The sequence below is a fragment of the Micropterus salmoides genome, unplaced genomic scaffold (assembly GCF_014851395.1).
Source record: "Micropterus salmoides isolate LMB-PRFRI ecotype aquatic unplaced genomic scaffold, ASM1485139v1 Ms_hic_scaffold_9, whole genome shotgun sequence".
Taxonomy (NCBI): domain Eukaryota; kingdom Metazoa; phylum Chordata; class Actinopteri; order Centrarchiformes; family Centrarchidae; genus Micropterus; species Micropterus salmoides.
In genome coordinates, this window is record NW_024044681.1 from 21,782,849 (window position 1) to 21,804,086 (window position 21,238).

The 21,238-nt window shown below is 42.2% G+C and overlaps 1 protein-coding gene across 22 annotated transcripts in view; it reads left to right on the forward strand.

Annotated features, from left to right (window-relative positions):
* The first annotated feature begins 344 nt into the window (after positions 1-344).
* Positions 345-21,238, forward strand: part of nbeaa (neurobeachin a) — a 94,701-nt gene continuing 73,807 nt past the window's right edge. For 15 of the 22 annotated variants that reach the window (XM_038708797.1, XM_038708798.1, XM_038708800.1 and 12 more), the window contains exon 1: positions 748-1,047. In XM_038708797.1, coding sequence (XP_038564725.1) covers positions 748-1,047 — 300 coding nt within the window. Of the gene's footprint in view, positions 1,048-21,238 lie in introns of all 22 variants that reach the window. The other 7 variants (XM_038708810.1, XM_038708814.1, XM_038708815.1 and 4 more) reach the window with 2 other exon arrangements.

Below are 21,238 nucleotides of genomic sequence, written 5' to 3' on the forward strand. Positions count from 1 at the left end.
CCTGTGATGCTTAATGAGGAAACACAGGTACCTGAGTTAAACAAGGTACAGCAATAAGTGGGACAGATGGATGGCTTCTGAATATATTAACAGCCTCCGTCTGGAAGCCAGACTCCATAAACTGCATGAACTCCATCTAAATTGCCCCTGAACTGCCCCCACAGTATTTATTGCTATAGTATTCAGGTCATCTTCAATATTTCACATATAGGTCTACATAGGCTATCCAAAGCCATTAAATAGCCTATTAAAATAGTAAAAGTAAAAAACAAAAACACCTATCTGTTTAGGTGGTGCTGTGCTCTGTATGAACCCATGCATGGATGGCTCCATGTTATTCTGCTCCAGTGCCCTACCAGAAAGTCCGCCTGTGCGCATGCGTGGCTAGAGCGCGCTGCCGCAGACAGGGGGCGTCAACATGGCGCTCTGTTCTCGACGACCGCACTGACTGCAACCTGCCAATGAGAGAGAGTCAGAGAGACGGGAGAGAGAGAGAGAGAGAGAGAGAGAGAGAGAGAAGCGTAGGCTACCATTCTGTCAAACCTCCATCCCTTTTTGCCAGCCTTATGAATCCCTACACATTTTCGGGAGGATAGGGTGAATTCAGAGGATTTTTAAAAAAAAACACCGCTCTCCCTTGTTTTTCCCTGCGCAGTTGATGGTTTTTGTGCAGCAGCAGACGCAGCTTGTAGAGCAGGTGTGAGAGACAGCGGCGACCGCTCCTCTCCTCCCTGTTTCCAAGGGGAAATGTCGAGCGAGAAGCCGGCTTCAGCACCACCGGGCTCTGCTTCTTCGCTCACGGACACAGACCGAGACTCCCATCCTCCGCCGGGCTCCTCCGCGCAGCAGCAGGTCGCCGCGGGTTCTGGTTCCGGCGCCACCGGGGAAAGGATGGTGTCTGCAGCCGGCTCTATGGTCCTACCGGCCGGGGTGATCAACCCCGCTGTCCCGATCAGGAATATCCAGATGAAATTCGCCGTGTTGGTGGGCCTGATCCAGGTCGGGGAGGTTAGCAACAGGGACATCGTGGAGACGGTGCTGAACCTGGTGAGTGGAAGCAGGCTCAGGCATTGTTAGAAAACACAGAAATGCAGCCATAAAGCACAGAAAGCCCTAACCCGCTATGTTTTATTTACGATGCTTCACTCCCCATGGTTGTGGCTTTCAGAGGATGATGTCATTTGTTTGTTCGGAGGATGGATGTGGGCTTCTTCGTTTCTAGAGATGAAAAGGAGCACACACGAGGCTGTGTGGTGGGGAATAAATATGGAAAAGCTTTATTATTGTAAAGCCTAGAGGAGCTGAATGAAGCATGTGACCCCACTAAGGCATGGAGGGTAGTCTAATCACCAGCCATTGCTGACTAAATGACCCGTTTGCGGTGCAACAAGGAAAAGACATTTGCAGTCAAACTGGAGTGGATAGGGGGAAAGTGTATGTATACAGGCGGTTCACCTGACCCCGCTATGTAAGCTACCCCGAAGTGATGCATTGGCAGCTTGTATCAAACTGCGAATGGTTACAATGTTGCGCACAACACCGAGAACCAAACGGAAATAATTCGGTTTCCTAAAGAGCGAAATCACGCTGGTATTCGCGTCTGTCGAGCACTGAAACAAAATCAGTCCAACACGGACAAAGGCCGACTAGCATTATGCTATCCATCGACATATGTGTGTGTATGATATTGGCTCAAAATTATGCATGGGCCTATTGTTAGAGGCAGGGCCCTGCATCCTGTGCGCAGAGGAGTGATGTATATGTAGCTGTGAAACGGTTAGTGGTTTATACTACCTTGCTTCAAACAGCGATTCTTTTATTTATGAATCAGATATACGTTGCCACCCCTCCTCCTTCCATCGTTACCACTCCATCCGAGGTTGTGTTGGAGATGTTGGGCCTACCCTACACATCAGAGGATTAAATCCAGCTGGGTGTTTTGACATGACTGGTGCTTCCCCTTACGAAACAGATGAGCAAAATGTACAGCAGAGGTAGGTCTGGAAGACTAATGCGTTGGGAGGATATAGGCCTAGGACCTGTGTGTTGGATGCTGCCAGGCTGTTTTCCCTCTTCCATGCATCAGGCAATGGCTGCTATGAAAAGAGGGGCTCTGATCATTATTCATTTTCTTTAGAGGAAGAAGTAGAATAATGAAGACATAATTTATAACCTGATTTCAGTGTGGTGCGTTCAGGAGGTTGACTATTTCAGGGTCTCATGTAGCCAGTGGCCTATTTACTCATGCTTGGAGCAGGACAGACTACAGCTGGGCTAAACCATTTTCCTCTCAGTCAGACTGGTGAGCCGTCCGGATTCAGGTCGCCTCTCATCTCCAAATCGATTATTGGTACTACATGGAAGAGCAGGAGGGCTTTGCTGGCTCACTCCGACCTTGTCTCCTTCGCCTACACCCCACCCCCCCGGCTCCCTGGCTGCACAGGCTGATAACCATCCATCCTGTTCCATGTCCTCCTCCTTCACTCTGGAGGGGCTGAGGGGAGTGATGCTGCCTGCATAGACTGGCCTGGCAGGGCAACGCCGTGCATTTAAAAGCAGGTGGCGAGGAGGAGTGGAGGGGGTTGAGGGAGGGTGGGGGAGGAGAAGAGAGAGTGGAGGAGGATGAGGTGGTAGGATGCTGCAGTGGCTATGTGCTCAGAAATCACCAGCTGATGCAGCGGAAGAGGAAAGGACTCTGGATTGGTCCACATCAAATCAGTGAAAGCTCATCAGAGCGTTCAACTGAAATGTACTCTGTTTTACATAAATACCTGCATTTAGACCCCACTCTTTATGTTGGTCTGATGCATTAACACACAAAGGCCTGACACCCTGACAAATTACAGCAGTATGTGTTAGCCATACAAAGCTTTACTTGCTAAATCCTGAATTGAACAATCAGTTCTAGTTGTGAGGCTGCCAATAGCTAAGCCTGTTAGGGAATTCTGTTGCCCAGCTCTTTAATTAAAAGAGTTGAAACAAAGAGGTGTGGAGGCAGGAACCTCAGTGGTCATACCGCTGGTACAATGAGTCCACTGTGACCCAGAAGCTGATCCATTATTCCAGTCAATGTGGGAGACCACAGCAGCCACATTCTCCGTCCACCGTGGCTGTATTGATCAGTTCCCACTGCGGCTTTAGTGAACAGATGGCTTGTCGGCTGGATCAGATATGCTCCCTGTTCTATACAGCATGATGCTGGCCTTTGGCGAGTGATGAAGAGTTGTGTCTTTAGAAAGAAAGAGAAGAAAAGGCGAGAGAAGACAATAAAAATCTACTTGGGCCAGAGTGCTTGCTGTACTGCTGCTCATACAGAGGCAAACAACAGAGCAGAATCAGTTTATCAGCACTGCTGCCTGTGTAGCCAAGAACATAGGGCTTTGTTATTGTTTCTATAATAATAATAATTTGATTATAGTGTTTTTAAATAAAGTGCAGATACAGTACATGCAGTGCACACATATAGAAACAAGTACATTATGTGTGTGGGATGTCGGCAGCGAGGTGCTCAGCTATTATCATCAACAAGGCATCACAGTTGTCAAGGCAACACTGCTCTTTGACTGCCTGCCTCCAGACACTCGACCACCTGGTGTTGCTTTCCACTTCCGGACTTCTGCCATAGCATCTCTCTCCATCTCTTACTCTCTTTCTTTGTCTATCTGTCTCTAATTACGTGCAGATATTTGTATCGCTTGAGGAAATCAAGCTGTAAACAGCAACAGTAATCTAAGTAGCACTGACTCACTGAGGAAGGTCCACACTAGTACAGCTAAACTTTAGTGGATGGAATCATCAATGAATATTGCTCCGTGCTTTAAACTGCACAAGTCTCCGGATCTCTACTGGAGGGATGAATCCTATTTTTCCTGCAAGATACTCCCTCATTTAGTGTTTTGATGGTGGTGGTGGAAAGCATGTCGGACACGTCACTCCAAATTCTCCCATAGATGTTCAGTTGGGTTGAGATCTAGTGGGTGTGACCGTATTCAGCTGTGCTTTGTGTGTGGTCATAGTGCAAACAGGTTGGGGACCACTATTATAGATGATATTCTACAGGACAAGATACTTTATGGTGTAGTGATGAACCCATTCACTGGCTCTCTCATCCCATTTTAGAGGACAGTGGTTTCTTTTCCCTTGCTGCGCTGGTGGTTCTGTGGATTGAAACCTCATATTTCTATTTAATGGTCATCCACTTCCACCTCAGGCTGTGGTTATTTGCTTTGACACGTTGTGGCGTTGGATATTGGATGAAGCCAGGTGAGGAGCAATGTTTGTTGACATAAGGAAGAGGGTTGACGTGTGATCTATCTCTATCAGAACTGTATTGTCATAGCTTTTCTTTATTTGAAGAATTAAGTTATTTTTCAAATGCATGCAGCACTGTCAGTCTTGTCTGAGTACAGCACCAGCTGTGCTTATTTATAGACAGCTTTATCTAGTTGTAATGTTTTTTTTTGGGATCAAAACGGCGTGTTTGTCTGGCATTGAAAAAGACTGGTGACACACTGTGCCTCGTTCTTGGTCTCTATGCCCGAATTTTGCCTTTTACTGTCTCCTTCACCTTCCTTCTTGGTCGGATGCAATATCTTCTGGCAGTGTCAACCCCCACCTGAGCCCCTTTAGCGGCCCTACCGAATCTTTGTTAGCAAATGCCTCATGGCCTCTTATTCCTGTCCACACACTCCACAATCCCCAAGGTCACCTGATACCGAGTCCACAGCCAGCAGAGTCAGACTCAGCACAACACAAAAAATACACACTCACTCAAAGGTTCATAATGTTGACACTCAGACACAAATACTGACACACACAGACACACAGCAGCACAATTAGCTATCATGTCATGTCTTCAACACTGCTTGACCCTGTGTCTAGAGTGCAGCAACATTGGTATGCTGCTTCATACTGCACAGCTTTCTAAAGGAATATGTCACCCAACTCAAAAACATATTACGTCACATGCTATTTTCGCCTGAGGTGGTTTGAAACATTGGTAAAATTTAGTTTCATTGAATTGTTTCCCACGGTTGCCCCGTGGCTGCACACTCAGGGCAGAGGCTAACTCTTTCCCCGCAGCACTGTAATCTGCTTGCATGGCCATGCAGGGGAATAACAATGCGTCATTGTATGCTCACACAGCCATGCAGATGACTCTCATGACAATCATTCCACAAATTGCCTTAATAATATGTGACCTTGCCAGTGTGTGTTGAAATGATTTCTGATGGACTTTTGCATAAATACGATACACATTATTTAAAATGAGCAGTTTTATAACATATTCTTTTGGGGTTTCCAGTTATGGGACAAGGAGTAGTTGATTATTTTATTGTCAAATGAATTGTGGTGGTGGCTTTGTATTGTTGCCATCGACTAATGAGACCATTGTCAAGATGACAGGCTGTATGTCACACCAGCTCTGCCATCACTGCTTCTGAAACTAGGACCACTTCTTTAATAACTGCCGTAATGCAAAGAGGATGTTGGTTGTTTGATCTTAATAATCATAATAATTTTGATGAACAGATCCTTGCTATGGGTCTTTGCCTTTATCTCTCTTTGTGTTACAGGCCTTCTGCCTGGTTTTTATTAAGGCATTGCTGGCTTTTGCCCAAACTCAACTGATTTCACACACACAGTAGTGTAGAGACTAGTCAAGGTTGACAGTGAGCTAAGCAATGGTCCCATTTGTCCATACTCCTATTATTGTTTGCAGAAAATTGTAAAATTTGTCAATCACAATTTCCTAACACCTAATGTGGCATCTTCAGATGTCTTGTTTTGTCCAACCAACGTGCTAAAACCCAAAGATATTCAGTTTACTGTCACGTAACACGAAGAAAAGCAGAATATCTCCGCAATTGAGCAAATGGAACTAGGGGAATTTTTAAACCACCAAAGTATTTGTTGTTTATTTTTCTTTTAATCAACAAAGCGAATAATGATTTCAGCTCTAGATGTAACATTAGCTCTAATTTACCTGAATTCTAAATTAATTTCTGTGTAGCAGAAGTGCTGGTGTATCCTGTCTCCACAAAAGGCAGGGGACATTAGCCTCAGGCTAATGCTGCAGCAAAGACAAGAAAAGCATCTGGAGAAACCCTGAAATTTCACCACAGAAATGTCTCAGAAAGAGGATGCACATTTTGTTTTTCTTCACCAAGTGTTGTGCAGGCCTCTGTGAGATGATGTTGGGAGTTATTATTGGGAAAGATTAGCTGCCATAATGCTGCAGAGAAGCTTAGTCAGTTTGTGCCTGGGGGCAACTGCCAGTGAGCACCGTTGGCTAATGCTGACAACTGTGCCAGTGCTGACCCAAGGAACAAAATAACAAGTAAAAGTGTTTTTTCATATGAGGACTTATACTGAATGGACACACACAATCCATGCCTGTTTGTTCCTCTTTCCCTCCCACAAAAAACACAGACAGAAGGTGTGGCTTCCACTGCAAGGTCATGAATGACTTTGCTATCTATCACACAGCTGGGTTGTCCTGACCCCTGCATGAGCCGGTAAGAGACAGAGAGCATGAAAGAGAGGTGGAAAAAGATAATGTGGGGGAGGATGCTCATCTCTACTGCAGAAAGAGTGATAGTGAAAGTATGACGGGAAACTGCAGGGAGAGAAATGATGAGAAGGATTCAGCAACTTTCAGAAGGTAAATTGAAAAGTCTGTGATTGTCCTTCAGGTGCTTTTTTCTACTTGAGTGTAACGTAGGTCCAGCTATATGGCGTTCTGCGGGGGTCTGATGAGTCCCGACCCCCCTGTGGAGCCTCATCATGCCGTGTGTATCACTGCTCTCCCCTCGTTTCTGCTACTGGTGATAGAGAAGTGAAATACAATAGGAGTGCAATGCTAAATGAGAGAGTCTGCACACTTTTTGTATAAAGCACAAAGCCTGTTAGAGATACCTTGATAGTTTGATTTTTAATTGGCCATTTTTCATCATCAAGCATTTGTCACGTTGTGGGATTAGCCTCAACTGGCTTATTAGCATGGGTAGTGTTCCTCTGTGAAAGTGAGGGCTACAGTTCTAGTGTCTAGAAACCATTTCCACTTTGTGGTAAATATCTGGGGACAGAAAAATAACCCATTAAAAATGAAAACGTTAAGTTGTCCCTTAAACGTCAAACCCTGTCGCTCCCAAATCCTCTTGCTAGAAAGCATCTCCATAATGATCTGCTTCTTAGCCAAATGGATGCTTTTAAGATGTTATGCTTATTCTTCCTGGTTTCATTATATATTTTTTCCCCAGTCTTTCTGGCTTGAATCTTCCCGGTTTTTATGTGGAAGTATGACGTGTTAAGCATCCAGGCTAAACCGCTCACCGCCGTGTCTTAGAGCGCTTCAGTTCTGCTCCACTTCTCTAAATTCCTCTTCATCCTTCGTTAGGATTCTGGGATTTTTCCCAGAGGATAAGCCATGTCAAATTTTGGGTATGGGCACCTTCTGGGAATGGGGAGAACACAGAAAAAAATGTCCCATCCTTGCTTAACGACACCTTTTGTTACTTCTGTGTTGCTTCCTGTTCCTTATCTCCTCTAAGCACATCCATCTCCCTAACCCTCCGGTGTAATCTAGTCCCTCGCTCCCTGACTCCCAGGTCGGCTGAAACAGCTGGTGGATGAATGTGGATGATCCCTATTGTGAGGAGGTAATGGAGCTGTCTGCAGTCAGTGCCATTCCTCGCTGGTTCCTTGTCCCCACTCACTTTCTCCTTCAACTCATCTTTGCCATGTTACGTGCTCAGAAAACCTGGAAGGACACTATTTCCTGTTAACCATGTGTCTGCCATCTCTTCATACTGACTGTAGCTATGTTTTTGTAAGCACGGATGTAGAGTTGAGGAGAAGGATGGAGGGAGATTAAAAAATGAATGTAGGCCAATTGAGGAAAGGAGAAGTTGTGTAGAGGCAGTGGAGATGAGGAGGGATATTTTACAATTTAATTTTAAGTATTTTATTTCCAGAGCTTATTTCTAGTTACAGAAATGTATTGTAGAACTGAGTAGTAGCCTACAGTATCTGCAATGGGTTTTTGAAGCTCTAAATTGTCATATAAATATGGAAATATGTATTTTTGAGTAGTATATGTATTTCTGTAGTACAGTTCAGTTTGTATTGACTCAGAAATCTATTAAACTGCATTTAACTGATACAAGAATGGATATTATGAATTAAACATGAATTTTATATGCAAAGCATGTGCTCATTGCCAACCACTTATTTTATCACTATTAAACATTGTATCATTGTTATTTGTACCCAATATATAACTAGAAGTATAAATTGGTTATCAAAGTGTTATTTTATGTATTATACACTGTTCAGTTTTGCACCAATATTTATATAAAGGCTAGAAGAAGCTTGGCTTCAGAATGATACTTATTTTCTCCCTCTGTGCTCCTTGTTTCCACACTATTGTGTCTGGCTCTTTTGTCTTTTTTCCTTCTGTCTAAAATGTGTGCATCTGTGTGTTTGATTGTTGGGGGGGGTGTCATTTATATATGAGTGCCTCTGTTTGCGTGTACGTGTGTGTCAGTCTGGCACCCCTACAATGCACTAATCCTCACATTATAACAAGCTGCTTTGTTTGAATTACCTGGTGTGTGTGTGTGTGTGTGTGTGTGTGTGTGTGTGTGTGTGTGTGTGTGTGTGTGCGCGCGCCCAACATCCCAAAGAGTTGATAAATGAGCGTTCCTACAAACCGTTGCTTTATTCTCCTGCACCTTCATCTGCACATTTTCTCTGGCAGGACACACACACACACACACACACACACACACACACACAGAAAAATATACACACACTGCTCCCTTCCTTCTTGTAGCCCACATCATTGCCTGGCAGAGGTGATTTTATATTCATGCTGGCCTACTTTGACTCTCTCCCTTGGCTCTACACACACACACACACACACACACACACACACACACACACACACACACATCTGCTTTACTGTGAAGTATAGCTAACTGTGTAGCTATTCATCATGCTGCATACTGCAGTGGCCAAAGGTTGATTATAGCGAACTTTGTAGTGTGTGTGTGTTTGTGTGAGTGCAACATAACAGTATTAAAGAACTGCTCCTGATGTTATTTGTTGACGTTTATACAATACACTCTATGGTTTATACTTTGGACATGTCCCTGCTATTCCCAAACATCCCTTTAGTGTCAGTAACAAGTCATTTAACACCACATTAGTCTGGATAGAAGATCTACACTCGCTATCAAACCAAAACATTTTTCTACTTTAGTTTCTTATTACTTCCATCTGTATTCTGCAGTGAATGAACAGTGTATCAGTACTGCATGTTCTCCCCATGAAATACACTTAATCTAGTGAATGCAGATGAGGGTTACAATCCCCAAAGGAATTTATCTAATAAATCCAATTCAGTAATGAAAGCAAGCTGTGGATGAACGGGAGGGTTAAACAGGGATTTCTGGGCTTTCAGACTGGGGTTTTCATAAGACAACACAGTTTGATAAGAGAAAGACCTTGGTAATATTTTATACACTCCAAAGAGAAGTAGTTAAACAGACAGTTATGTGGATGTGATACTGCCTGGCTAGCACCGCAGCAGCACTAGTTTGGGCACACACAATAAAGGCAGGTCTGCGTGCTCTGGTCCATGTCAGCAAGGGAAATAAGAACAGTATCCTAATCTAGTGAGACTTTATTCAACAGTAACATTTTGTTGGAGGGTGGACTGGCGTTAGGTAGTATCCATCGCTAAAATTAAAGCATTTTGTGCTTCTGTTTGGCGCCTTTTTTTTTTTTAAATCTTCATAGTCTGCTACAGTATTTGTACGTTGTAAGATTTTACATTGTAACTACATCTTTTATAAAAATCCAAACTGACTGCTGATTGGGTATTGAGATAACTACTTACCATAGGCAGGAAAAACAAACATGAAAACGTGCAGAGAATTGCTAGTGGAAACCAGCAAAGCATTGTGCAAGGGTAGAAAGCTGCACTGTTTTTAATTGTTGAGGCATTTCAACAGTGTGAACCTGCTGGTGGCGCCGCAGAGAGATCCATGGGATCATCAAAGGCATTGGGATACATCCTCTGGGCACCACGGGTATCTGCCAAACTTGATGACTGTCCATGAAATAGGTAAGACAATTTAGTCTGGATCAAAGCAGTGGACCAACCAACAGACTGACATTGCCCTAGAGCCCGAAATAAAACTGAAAAAAAGAATCAACTTTGAAAAACTTAAAGATAGTAAATAAAATAGTCAAGAAGGCCTGTTTTATACTAAAGTTAAGAAATAAGACAAATACACCAAATTCACACTTGCAAGATCAATTATTTGCTTTTTTTTTACTGGAGAAAATTTATAGGAAAATATATCATTACATAATCTTTTTTTGTACAAACATCAAAACAATAACTGTTTTGTTCTGGTATTGAAGTTAAAAGGGATGTGTTCATAGTTTTATGTTTGAATGATCAGTACAGGCATAAAAGAAAACAACAGGTTTATCTCATTATTCACAAACGTCATCGGTGATCTGGAGCAAAGCGACACTAAACAGATTATCAAATAATACATTGATTTGACCTATCTTTAGAAGTTATCTATACTGGTATCAGTGCACTACCAGGATGATGCCCTGTAGCACCATCCCAGGTTGTGCCTCACCCTTCCTGCGAGCACTTTTGCACTCAGAAATGCTGGTAGATGGAGGTGGAAGACGAGGTTCTGCAGCCTTCAGCTGGTAGTGGTGACTCACTATAATACCCTCCCGCATCCTCTCCACCTCACCCACCTGCTCTCTCCATCACACTGCTCCCTCCCTTTCTCTCCCCACCCACACCCCCATCCCCGCTACACTCGGGCTCTGATTCCAGGAAAACTGTTTGGTTGGAATAAAGAATTTGAATGCAGAGAAGCGCACGCTTATACTCAAGCTAATATATGGATCCAAAAGGGTCTCGCTTTGAGTCTGTTTTTGTTAATTATACCACAGGGGTTACATATGGAAATTTTAGTATATTCTCAGTTACACAATGAACTAAATGAGTGTTTGACTCATTTATGCACATTATTATCTGTATTTTTATACTTTTTTATACCAATTGCTTTTGACATTATGGTTTTGCTTGCCTAAGGGACTGGATTTGCACGGGGATTTTCTTTTGCCTCCAAACTTAATATTTATGAACTGTCCGTATTTGTTTTTCAGTAGACACACACACCCTTCTACCCAACCCCTGAGTTATTTCTCTTCCTAATATTATTTTAGACTTTGCAAAAGCACTAGAGTTATTTAAAAAAAAATGTTAATCTTCTTTTGAAACCAAATGTCTATTTTCTTTCTTCTCAAGTGTGAGCTCTCAAGCTTGTGAGTGCACGCCAGCAATGGGCTGTGATATTTGAGAATGGAGTTGGTGTTGATATGACCTTTTGATGGGAAATTGTTTTTTTGTGAGTGAATTTGACATTTGACATCCTCATCTGGGCAGCCCCAAGAAGTGTCTTGATTACATTCTGCACTTAAACTGTGTGTATGTAAATACGCAATTGTAGTAATTGGTGTTATTTGGACATTTTTCATTGTTTGAATGAAATTAGACTGGAAGCGGTGTTGGCCTACCATATTGGCCACTCATAACCAACTGAATGGTAGCTGCATTGGGCCATTTAACTTTGAAGACTAGCTCTGTCAGCTAATATGTATTTCAGTCACTCATCTACCTTTATGTATAATAGATATTTGTTGCAGATGTGAAGAAGGGCTGCACCGATTAGTCGATGTAATCAACAACGGCAATTATAAAAATTCGTCGACATGAAATTTCATTGTCGATGCGTTGTTACAAGGAGGCCTTTAAGGGAGAGATAGCAATCTTCTTATTAAGAACATTTCTGGTTGTTCATTTCTAACTGCAATGCACTACATGGAATGCTAGGGGCAGTATCGCTTCCACAGTCTGCCATGACTGCTTGACTGTAAGACTACTCACAAAGCAAAAGCATTCATGCAAGAAGTAGTGATGGCAAGTTCGACTCTTTTGACAGACTCGTTCATTCAAATCTCTTTCATTAAAATGAACTAATCTTTTTTTGAGTCATTTCGTTCAATTAAACTAGGCTGGTTATTGTTGTGCTGCAGCCCTCTAGTGGGCGATTAAAAAACAGCGCCGTTCCCAAACACGGAAGGCTGCCTGGCTTGCTTTAACTGACAAAGTATAATGCACACATTCACCTCTTGATTACTGTATTACTATATCATCATTATATAAACCCCCCCTGGGCCCACAACCAAATTCAAACCATGTAAAAACCACAGAAATATGTTGTCTATATGCAATCACCACTACTCCGGCTAGATCCTTCCATTTTCACAATCTTTCCTGAGTATACAACCAGACCAGCTATATAAAGGCTTATGTATATAATTACTATCATTATCTCTGAAGTGCTCATTCATACAGTAGCCTAACGTCCCTATCCATGAGTAAAATATTAATATCAGATTTGCAGTAAATATATTGAAGTAATAAGCTTGATACACTATATGAATAAACTCTTATTGAAATTCAACCAATTTAATAATAATCTGGATCAAGCCACCAAGTTCTTAAAGAACTCCAGCACAGAGAGAGGAACAGAGAAATAAACACATATAAATGCAGCAGTTTGGCAGTTCTGGACGCAGAATGGGCCACATCAGGTCCTGATTCTGCAAACAGAGAAACAAACATGAGCGCATCGCTCTCAAACACTGCCAGGTTGTTTACCAGTCAGGAACTGTGAAACAACAGCACGGCTCTGTTGGTAAATAAAAAGGAAAAGTTACGTTGCATTCTCTGGTGGACCTGGATCAGCTGTTTACAGAGCTAACGCTAACGTTGCTACATGGCTGTGTTTTTATGTTTTAATTACCGGGTCTGTTTGTTTTGGAGAGGAGACGACCTCGGAGGTAATTCAGCTCCAGGTAGAACCCCGTCAGGGCTCTGAAGTGGAGCGGACCCAGAACAACTCTAACACTACTCTAAACACTAGCATGACTAAAGTTACAGTGCGGCTGTGTTAAAACTATAACTTAGCACAACATCACTGCACTGTAATAATGTTAAGCTTTATTAAATGTCACGTTATTAACAAAATAGCTATATAATGGCAGTCCAGTTAAGACGGCTGACCTGCCTCTCATTCTCCGGCGCTGGCAGTCACTCAGCCTGCAGAATGAACGAAAGACTGAGGAGGACCCATGTGAGCGGTGAACGAGTCAAACCTGGAGACCCACAGTTGAGAGTCGTGAACTAATCAGTTCTGTTTCCTGTGCTGATGGAGCCCAGGCAGCTGCCGTGTGACGAAGGTCGTCGTAAACGTAAGAGTCCAAGATCCTTCACGCATGCGTGAAAATGAACGAATCACTCTCTGAGATAACCCGTTCCTCCCGAATCATATACATGATTAGGTCTTATGAACAAAACGTTCTTTGAACGACACAACACTAGCAAGAAGCGGAGAAAGACTGATTTTTCTAAATGATTGTGTTTTGATTTTTACAAGTTCTGTACACTATTTCATCCCTAAATACACTTTTGAAATGTTTTGAGGGGAGAAATCAACTGTGTAGAACCTGAATATTGGCAGTTTTTCGAAAGTTGATGGCGAATTCAAAATGCGCTCAAACGTTTTCGTGGTTGTGAAGCTCCACCAGCGTCTGCGACGTTAGCGGGCCGGCCAGCCAGTCACGCTCACGGAACCCTCTGGTCCCAGTTACACAGACCACTGCAGCAGCAACAACAGAACAACAGAGACAGAGGAAAGGCCACAACTGTGAGATAGTTTCAATGTTCCTCCACTGTTCTGTCTTTACAATCTGAGTAATGGTTTAAAGTAAATCAAGGAACATCTGGCTCGTGATGTAGCCTACAGAACATTCTCCACTCATAAAACATATAAGCACTTTGGAAAAATAAACTACAGAAGTAATATGAAAGGGGGCTGTTATTCTAAATAGACATTACATTGTTAGTGTACAGTTGCGGTTATAGTAGTTGCTTTGAATTTGCTTTTATTTTATATAGTCCCAAAGCAAAAATCTTTGTTTTAAAGTTAAAACCTACTTGGCAATAAATCAGATTATTAGCTTATTGTTTTGGGTGATAAAGCCTGGCTGTTATCTTGGAGCAGCCTCTCTATAGTTTTTTCATTCTTGGTTTTGAGGTCTCATGGATGATGTTGGCTAAGAGAACGCTCTTTTAGTTGTGTTAGCAAACACATTAAGTGCAATAGTAAATCAGTGAATTATAGGAGTAGCCGACGTTGTCTTGTGTTCTTCCCTACGTTTCCCCCTGGTGTTGATACTATCGTTCATTGTAAGGCCTAGTCCACACAGACAAGGGTATTTTTATAACCAGAGTTTTTTCTCCTTTGTTTAAAAAAATTAAATCTCCGTCCACATGAAAACGCAAACACACGCTATCAAGCACTGTCAAGAGCATGCCAAACCACCTGGTGGCGATATGACCCTAACCGTAAAGCCACGTTGGCCAATCTGAGCCTAATAAAATTGTAAAATCTGACATCAAACACAGCAGATAACTCTGACGTCGCAAGGCAAAACCCCTGGGCTGTTTCTCAAACTGCGTTCTTGTCTGTACTTGTGGACTTGTGAGACGTCATCAGTCGCAGCCAAAGTACTGTTCCAATTCAAAAGTCTGCATCTAGCCAAGTACAGTCAAATACCCGGATGTGTTCTCGCTCCGCCCGTTTTACCGAGCCTGCATCGGAGGAGACTTGTGTGGACTTCGGATCGCCAGATATCCCAGAATGCATTTCGCTGCCAAAAAGCGGAAATGTCGGACGAGAAAACTCAGAAGTGTAACTTATAATACTGCTGTTCTTGTGTCACATATAGTAGTTTTAAGAGTTTTTAATGCGGGAATATAGTTGTTTAAACTCCAAATATGTGGTTGATTTCTCAAGACAGAGCTGATTTAAAAAAATGCTACGTTTTCGGAGATGTGAGGTCCCGCCCGCTAACGGTCCAGCCGTCATCAAGTCCGCTGCTGTTCCAATTGCTGAACGACTGACTGCGTGCTCCCGTTCCTGGAAGTTTGTACTCCCGAGACGAACAAAGTCCCAGCTTTAAAGTACAGAAGTCCGAACTTGGCGAAGTCGGTACTAAGAAACAACATGAAGGGTCCAGCTGCAGCACACAGACAAACCAGACAAACGTGACAGAAGTTGAACTTCCATATATGGGCACCGCGCCACCGCGCACAGAAGGCGATGATGTTTATCTCGGCCGTTTGGCCCACGCAGAGCTGTTTTTAAAAAAAAAAAAAAAAAGTGCCGATAAATAAGTGTAATAAACTAATGTTCAATTCATACTGTTGTTGTATATTTGATTTGTTCCAAAGTGATTTTAAGTTTCACAAATCAAGAATATTCTGTACATCACGAGCCAGATGTGTCTTGATTTCGGTTAAAACTTTACAACATTACTGAGAATTTAATGATAGAATAGCGTTACGGACATTAACAGCATTGTTCAGCTGTTGCTGGACACGTCTGCTGTGTTGGGCTGCAGTGGTCTGTGTGACTGGACCTGGGGGAGCTAACTGGAGCTAGCTGGCTTACTATTCCTGACAGCCCCCCGAAGTATATACCTCTTACCCTAACCATCACAGGGTGTGTGCCTAAAGTTATTGATTATGTGCAAGTCAACAGGTTAACGTTAACCCTACAGCGGCACACATCGGCTGCTCCATTGTGTTGCTGTGCAGCCTCCGCTAACGTTACTGCAGCTATATACGTATTTACACCCGTCGGCACTTGTCAACTCCGAAATAGTTTGAACACATTTTTGATTCGCCGTTAATTTTCGTCAGATTGCCGGTATTCGACATCTACACAGTTGATTTCTCGCCTCAAAACTTCTCAGAAGTGTATTTAAAGTTCTGTTGTTGGCCTCTAAAGAATAAATCGGTTAACATTAGGATCTATACTGTACGTGAGCCAAGATTAACGTCATTGCGTTTTGTGTGCGGTGTCTTCTGGGACAAACCATATTTGGAAGTTCAACTTCCGTCAACTTCCATCAGGTCTGTGGGCTGCAGCTGGATATACTTGGGTTTTACTGTCCACACGACAACACTGCAACCTGCGTTTCTGAAAATCCTCACCCTGGAGTTTTCAAAAATGTTCGGTTTCAGTGACCTGATACTGCGTTTCCGTGTGGACGAACGGCCGAACCACGTAAAAAAAAATATATATATAAAAAAAATAATACCCATGTTCATGTAGACCTTATTCACTTAATGGTAATGTTAGCTAGTTAGGCTGTGTGCTGGATATCGGTAATTCATTTGAAAGATTTAATCAGTTAAATAGTTTAATTAGGGTTAGGGTCAGGGGGTTACAAAAACAATCGTGACTAGTCGACTAATCGAATAAATAATTAACAGATTAGTCGACTACGAAAATAATCATTAGTTGCAGCTCTAATGTGAAGCGTTTGAAACTTAACTCAATCTCATCATCCACAGTTTCGTACTTCAGTTTTAAAGTCTTACTAAACTTACTCATATCTATTAGTTATCCATTAGTGTCCATGAAAATATCCTCCAGGATGATGGCACTGTTTGTAAATTATTTCATCGTAATAGAAGCTGTGAGATAAAGTATTAATGTAGCAGATCCCCTAAGGGCATGCAAATAAGGCAAACTTGCTAGTGTGAAAACAGAAGGAGCTGATGTGAAAAATATGGTTTATGTAAGAATTTAGCATTGGTCAAAATATGCAAAATATTTGAATCAACTCAAATACAAACTAAAAATGGTCCCCTTTCAAGGTTTCACTTCCAAACGCACAAGTGTCTGACAACTGCTACAGTGTTAGTGCTGTGTCTGCTGTACTTCAAACAACATGAGCTTCAAACGGCACGTCTTCACCACTGTCCACTGTGTAGGACAAGTCTGAAGTAAAGCTGATGTACTGACAGGCCTGTAGCACTGTAACACCTTGGCAGAGACGCTGTTGAAGATGGGGGCTGATGTCGTTAAAAATGTTGTTTTTATATTTTTTGATTGTTTGAAAGAATAATATGCTGAGAGCCAAGCTTTGCTTCAGCGTTATGGGTTTCTGTGTGTTTCTTCTGCCCAGAATGACATTATCTGGTCGTCTAACTTGACTTATGATCTTGTGTGTACAGTATGTGAGTGCACTGTGTGTGCTCCTCTTGCACAATAACACACAGGACATCATGCTCCACTAACCCTTCCAATCTGACTTTGTGTGTGTGTATGTGTGCGTGTGCATGTGCATGTGTGTGTAATTCCCGACCCTGTCTTATGATGATGGATTACTGAGACTCATTGGAGCTGCTTGCTTGCCTCTCTTATCCTCCATCAGCTGTGGATCAGTGGAACAGTACTCTCCATTGTTTCAGTGGATGTTGAACGCATACACATGTGTGGGTGCATGCGTGAGTACTTACACACATGCACGGACACATCCTATCTGCTACAGTACATACACTCAACCAAACCAAATAAACAGATTAGTGGTCCTGAATTGCCACCAGCCTGACCTGAGTCAGGGCTGCAGGGCTTATCAGCTGACCTTTGAACTTAGCATCAGCTAGTCTACACCTGCCGTCATCTCACAGGCAGACAGACACACACTCATGCATTCAATGAAAAATAAGTGAGTTCATAGGGACTTGTTACTCTCAGTTACCCTCTCTTATCTGTAGTTTCATCTCTGATAAGCCCAGTGAGGTGTGAGCAACATGCAGGATGCCCTGAAGGACTTCACTTCCTGTCAGCCTCTTTGAAATGAGCCTTTTTGAGTGGAGTCAGGAGACAAGGCGCGAAGGCCCTGTTAAAGTACCAAATCTCAGCCTTGAGTCCTTCCTTCCGAGGCTCCCGTGACATGACACACAAGGATGCCCTCGTTACAGCCTGTCTTGAAGAAAAAAAAAAACATGAAGAAAAAGGAAAATTGAGTTGCCTCTTGTCCTCGAAAGAGTCAGCTTTTCCCAAGTAGAAGAGGGCACAAAATAAAATGACCTAAAAACACCGTAACAGCCCCCTCCTACACCTCACCATTCAATGTATGCTTCTTTCGTCTCTCTGTCTGTGTGGTAGGATTCAATAGTATGTTTCATTTGTTTCATGCTGTCGTTTCAACAGTGCCCTCTCAATCACCACCTCTCCTTGATGCTATTTTTCTCCCTGCCTCTTTTTCTCTTTGCTCTCTTCTTCTTCTTCTTTCTCTCTGCCTAGGCACTTAAGATCTTTTTTTTCTCTCTCCACTCCTGTAGACCTTTTTGTCCCCTGGTGAGAGAAGTTGCCTTTGGTCCTTTTTCTTTTAAACCATAAGTTTCAACAGATATCTTATAATAGTTTCTGGTCTGGTAAGGCCTAGGCATTTCTATGACGGAGGGTAGGTGTTCCCTTTTCTACAGAAGCTTTACATTAAATTATCAGTTTCAAGTGTTGAATTGACAAATATCACAAAGGCATGATCTGCATGCTGACATCCTCTCTAGCAGGGGGGGATTCTGTAGTTGTTTTTTATGTAATTGTGAGAATGTTTTCTTGCTATCTAATAAACAATGATAGCCACCACTACTGATGCTAAGTGTCCCGTGCTTTGTATGTTGATTATATTTAGTCTGTTAAATATGGCTATTGTCTCCTTTTCCTGACTAACACTGGGTGTTAGTCTAACACTGGGTGTTAGTCAGGAAAAAACTGCATAAACTCAATTGAAATGGATATAGCTTGAATTTGGTATTGTGTCGTATAAAGAAGGATGTAAATTTATTCATGGGAAAGTGTGGTGGATGATTATTTTTGCTGGGAGGCATGATTCTAAGCAATTCTCCAACACTGTTAATATACTGCACATACTTTCTGTCACTGAACTGAAAATTCTACATTGTTTTTTTGCAGGGAATATACATAGAATATAAATTCAAGATACTTTTAGATATCCTGCTGTAAGACGGACAGACAGACAGAGAAACGCAAAAACACAATCTTGTTTCTGGACTTTGAACAAACTAGCAATAGGTAGCATAAATATTCTTAATCTTTTTTTTTTTTTTACACTTGTAGTTGACTGATGTAATCACTTTTGGCACAATATAACAGTTTACAGTATCTATGTTATATTATTTGACTGCAGTATTTCCTGTCAAGCTGTCCAATATGATGCAGATTCAAATCACCATGAAATATGGATTTTTATGCAGATGTATTGATGCTGTTGATCATCTAGTTGTGGATCTGTGAACAAAGTGTTTAATTATGTGTGAGTATCACGTGTAGTGTTCTGTAAGACAATTTTATTTTTTCTTTGTTGCCCAATAGCATGTGACAAGGCTTATTGCTAGATCCGTTACTAAGCCTCTTTGGCCAATCAGGTGGCAGGCATTTTAAACTGCAGTTGGATGAAGTCAGAGTTGTGATCACTTGGCTGCGATTCCTCAGTCCCTGTAGTGTGTGTGTGTGTGTGTGTGCATGTGTTTCTGACCTGGATTTTTTTCTGAGAACGTTGGCCATGAACAGTCTTGTGCTGCGGAGCCCACAAACAGTGGAGCTCTCACAGCTTTGGATGCTTTCATGATTGAAGAGTCATATCTTGCTGTCACAGACTTTCGGCCTTTGAAAATATTGACAGTATTAATACAGCAATTAGTGCACTTGCAGTTTCAGCTGTTTGTCAGTGGATTTTGCAGCCCAAGTGAAGCATTTGTGCTGTAGCCTCTCTCCGCGGTGTATCTGTCAGCAGAGAGAGCAGGAGCTGTCCATTGTGCTGAAAAGAGTCTGCTGTATTTGTCTGTCTGCTCTCTTAATCTGTCACTTCTCTCTGCTTTCCCCAGCAAACATTCACACCGTTTCTGTTGCTTTGCATTTCCTTTCTGCCCCGTTTGTGACGTCTGACCTCACAGTTTTTGCTCCCGTCTCCCTTGCCTCTCTTGATCTCTTCCTTTTTTGCCTTTCTTCTGTTCTCTTCTTCTCCTCTGCTCTTTATAAAGCTCCTTCGCCTCCCACTCTAGTAAACAGACTTTTTTAAATTTTATTTTAAATTTTATTTTATTTTTTTTTTACAAGCTGCTGATATGCTAATGAAATGGCATCTCATTATTATTGGATTATTTTGGGATTCTCTGTAGCCCTCTAGTTCTCCTGCTCCTCCTCTATCTCCACTCCTTCCTCTTTTTGTGTGTGCACTCATACCGTTCATGTGATCCGCTGCTGCAGCTGTTGGGAGCATGTATGAGCGTGTTAGTAATGAACTGAGTGAGTGTTTGTGCGAATGACTAAGACCTACAAGACTTTTTGCAATGAATTGTTTAAAAGGCTGTTGCCCTTTGAATGCTGAGTATGTGTGTTTGCTGGCAGAGTTTGTCAAGTATGTGCACGTGTCGGTGCACATTTGTCTGTATGTGTGCGTTCAGTATGTTTTTTAAGCTTGCAAGCTTTGGAGGCAGGAAAAGGCACACTGAACTGGTCTGCAGTGAACTGGAGGATTTCTAGAGGCTTTCATAAAGACCAATCTCAGCAGGTATTACTGTCTTTTCTCGCTCTCTGTCACTCCTGTTTTATGCATCCCTTTCTCTCTGGTTCCCGGCAGTGTTAATATAAACTGACAAGGCAATACATGGGAACACTCAATAGCTTTGCTTTTCTTTGATGTATGTACAGAGGCGCATTCATGGTTATTTTTGTGAAAAATGTGCCCAGGGTACAGCTCTTGGCACTGAGAACACAAACGCCTGTGCTTTAATCTAATGGAACTGTGACACGTACACTTATTTCCTAAATTGGAGGTAACAGTTGCTTGATTGGAATTTGTCACCTTCTCTGCACAGCTCCCTTGATAGGATCACACTAACTGATTGGAAACCAGCATTCTTTGCCCATGGACCCAAAAGTTTATGCATATGTGACTTTTCCCCAAGCCATTAAATGGTGCAGGCCCAGATAGCTAATTTTCCATTTACTGCATTATGGCTTATACATATTTTTAGCACATCCTCTGGCTCTATTCAACATCAAATGTTCAATTTAGAATGTTTTCACTGACGCCCTACAATCTGCAATTCAGTTCCTGTTTAGTTTGTAAACTTTCCTCAATAGATTTTGTAAAGTGTGTGAATACGTTTATGAATGCTGAACTGTGATGATTTAACTGTAATTTTTTATGATATTTTATTTCATGTATTAATGCAAAACACAAA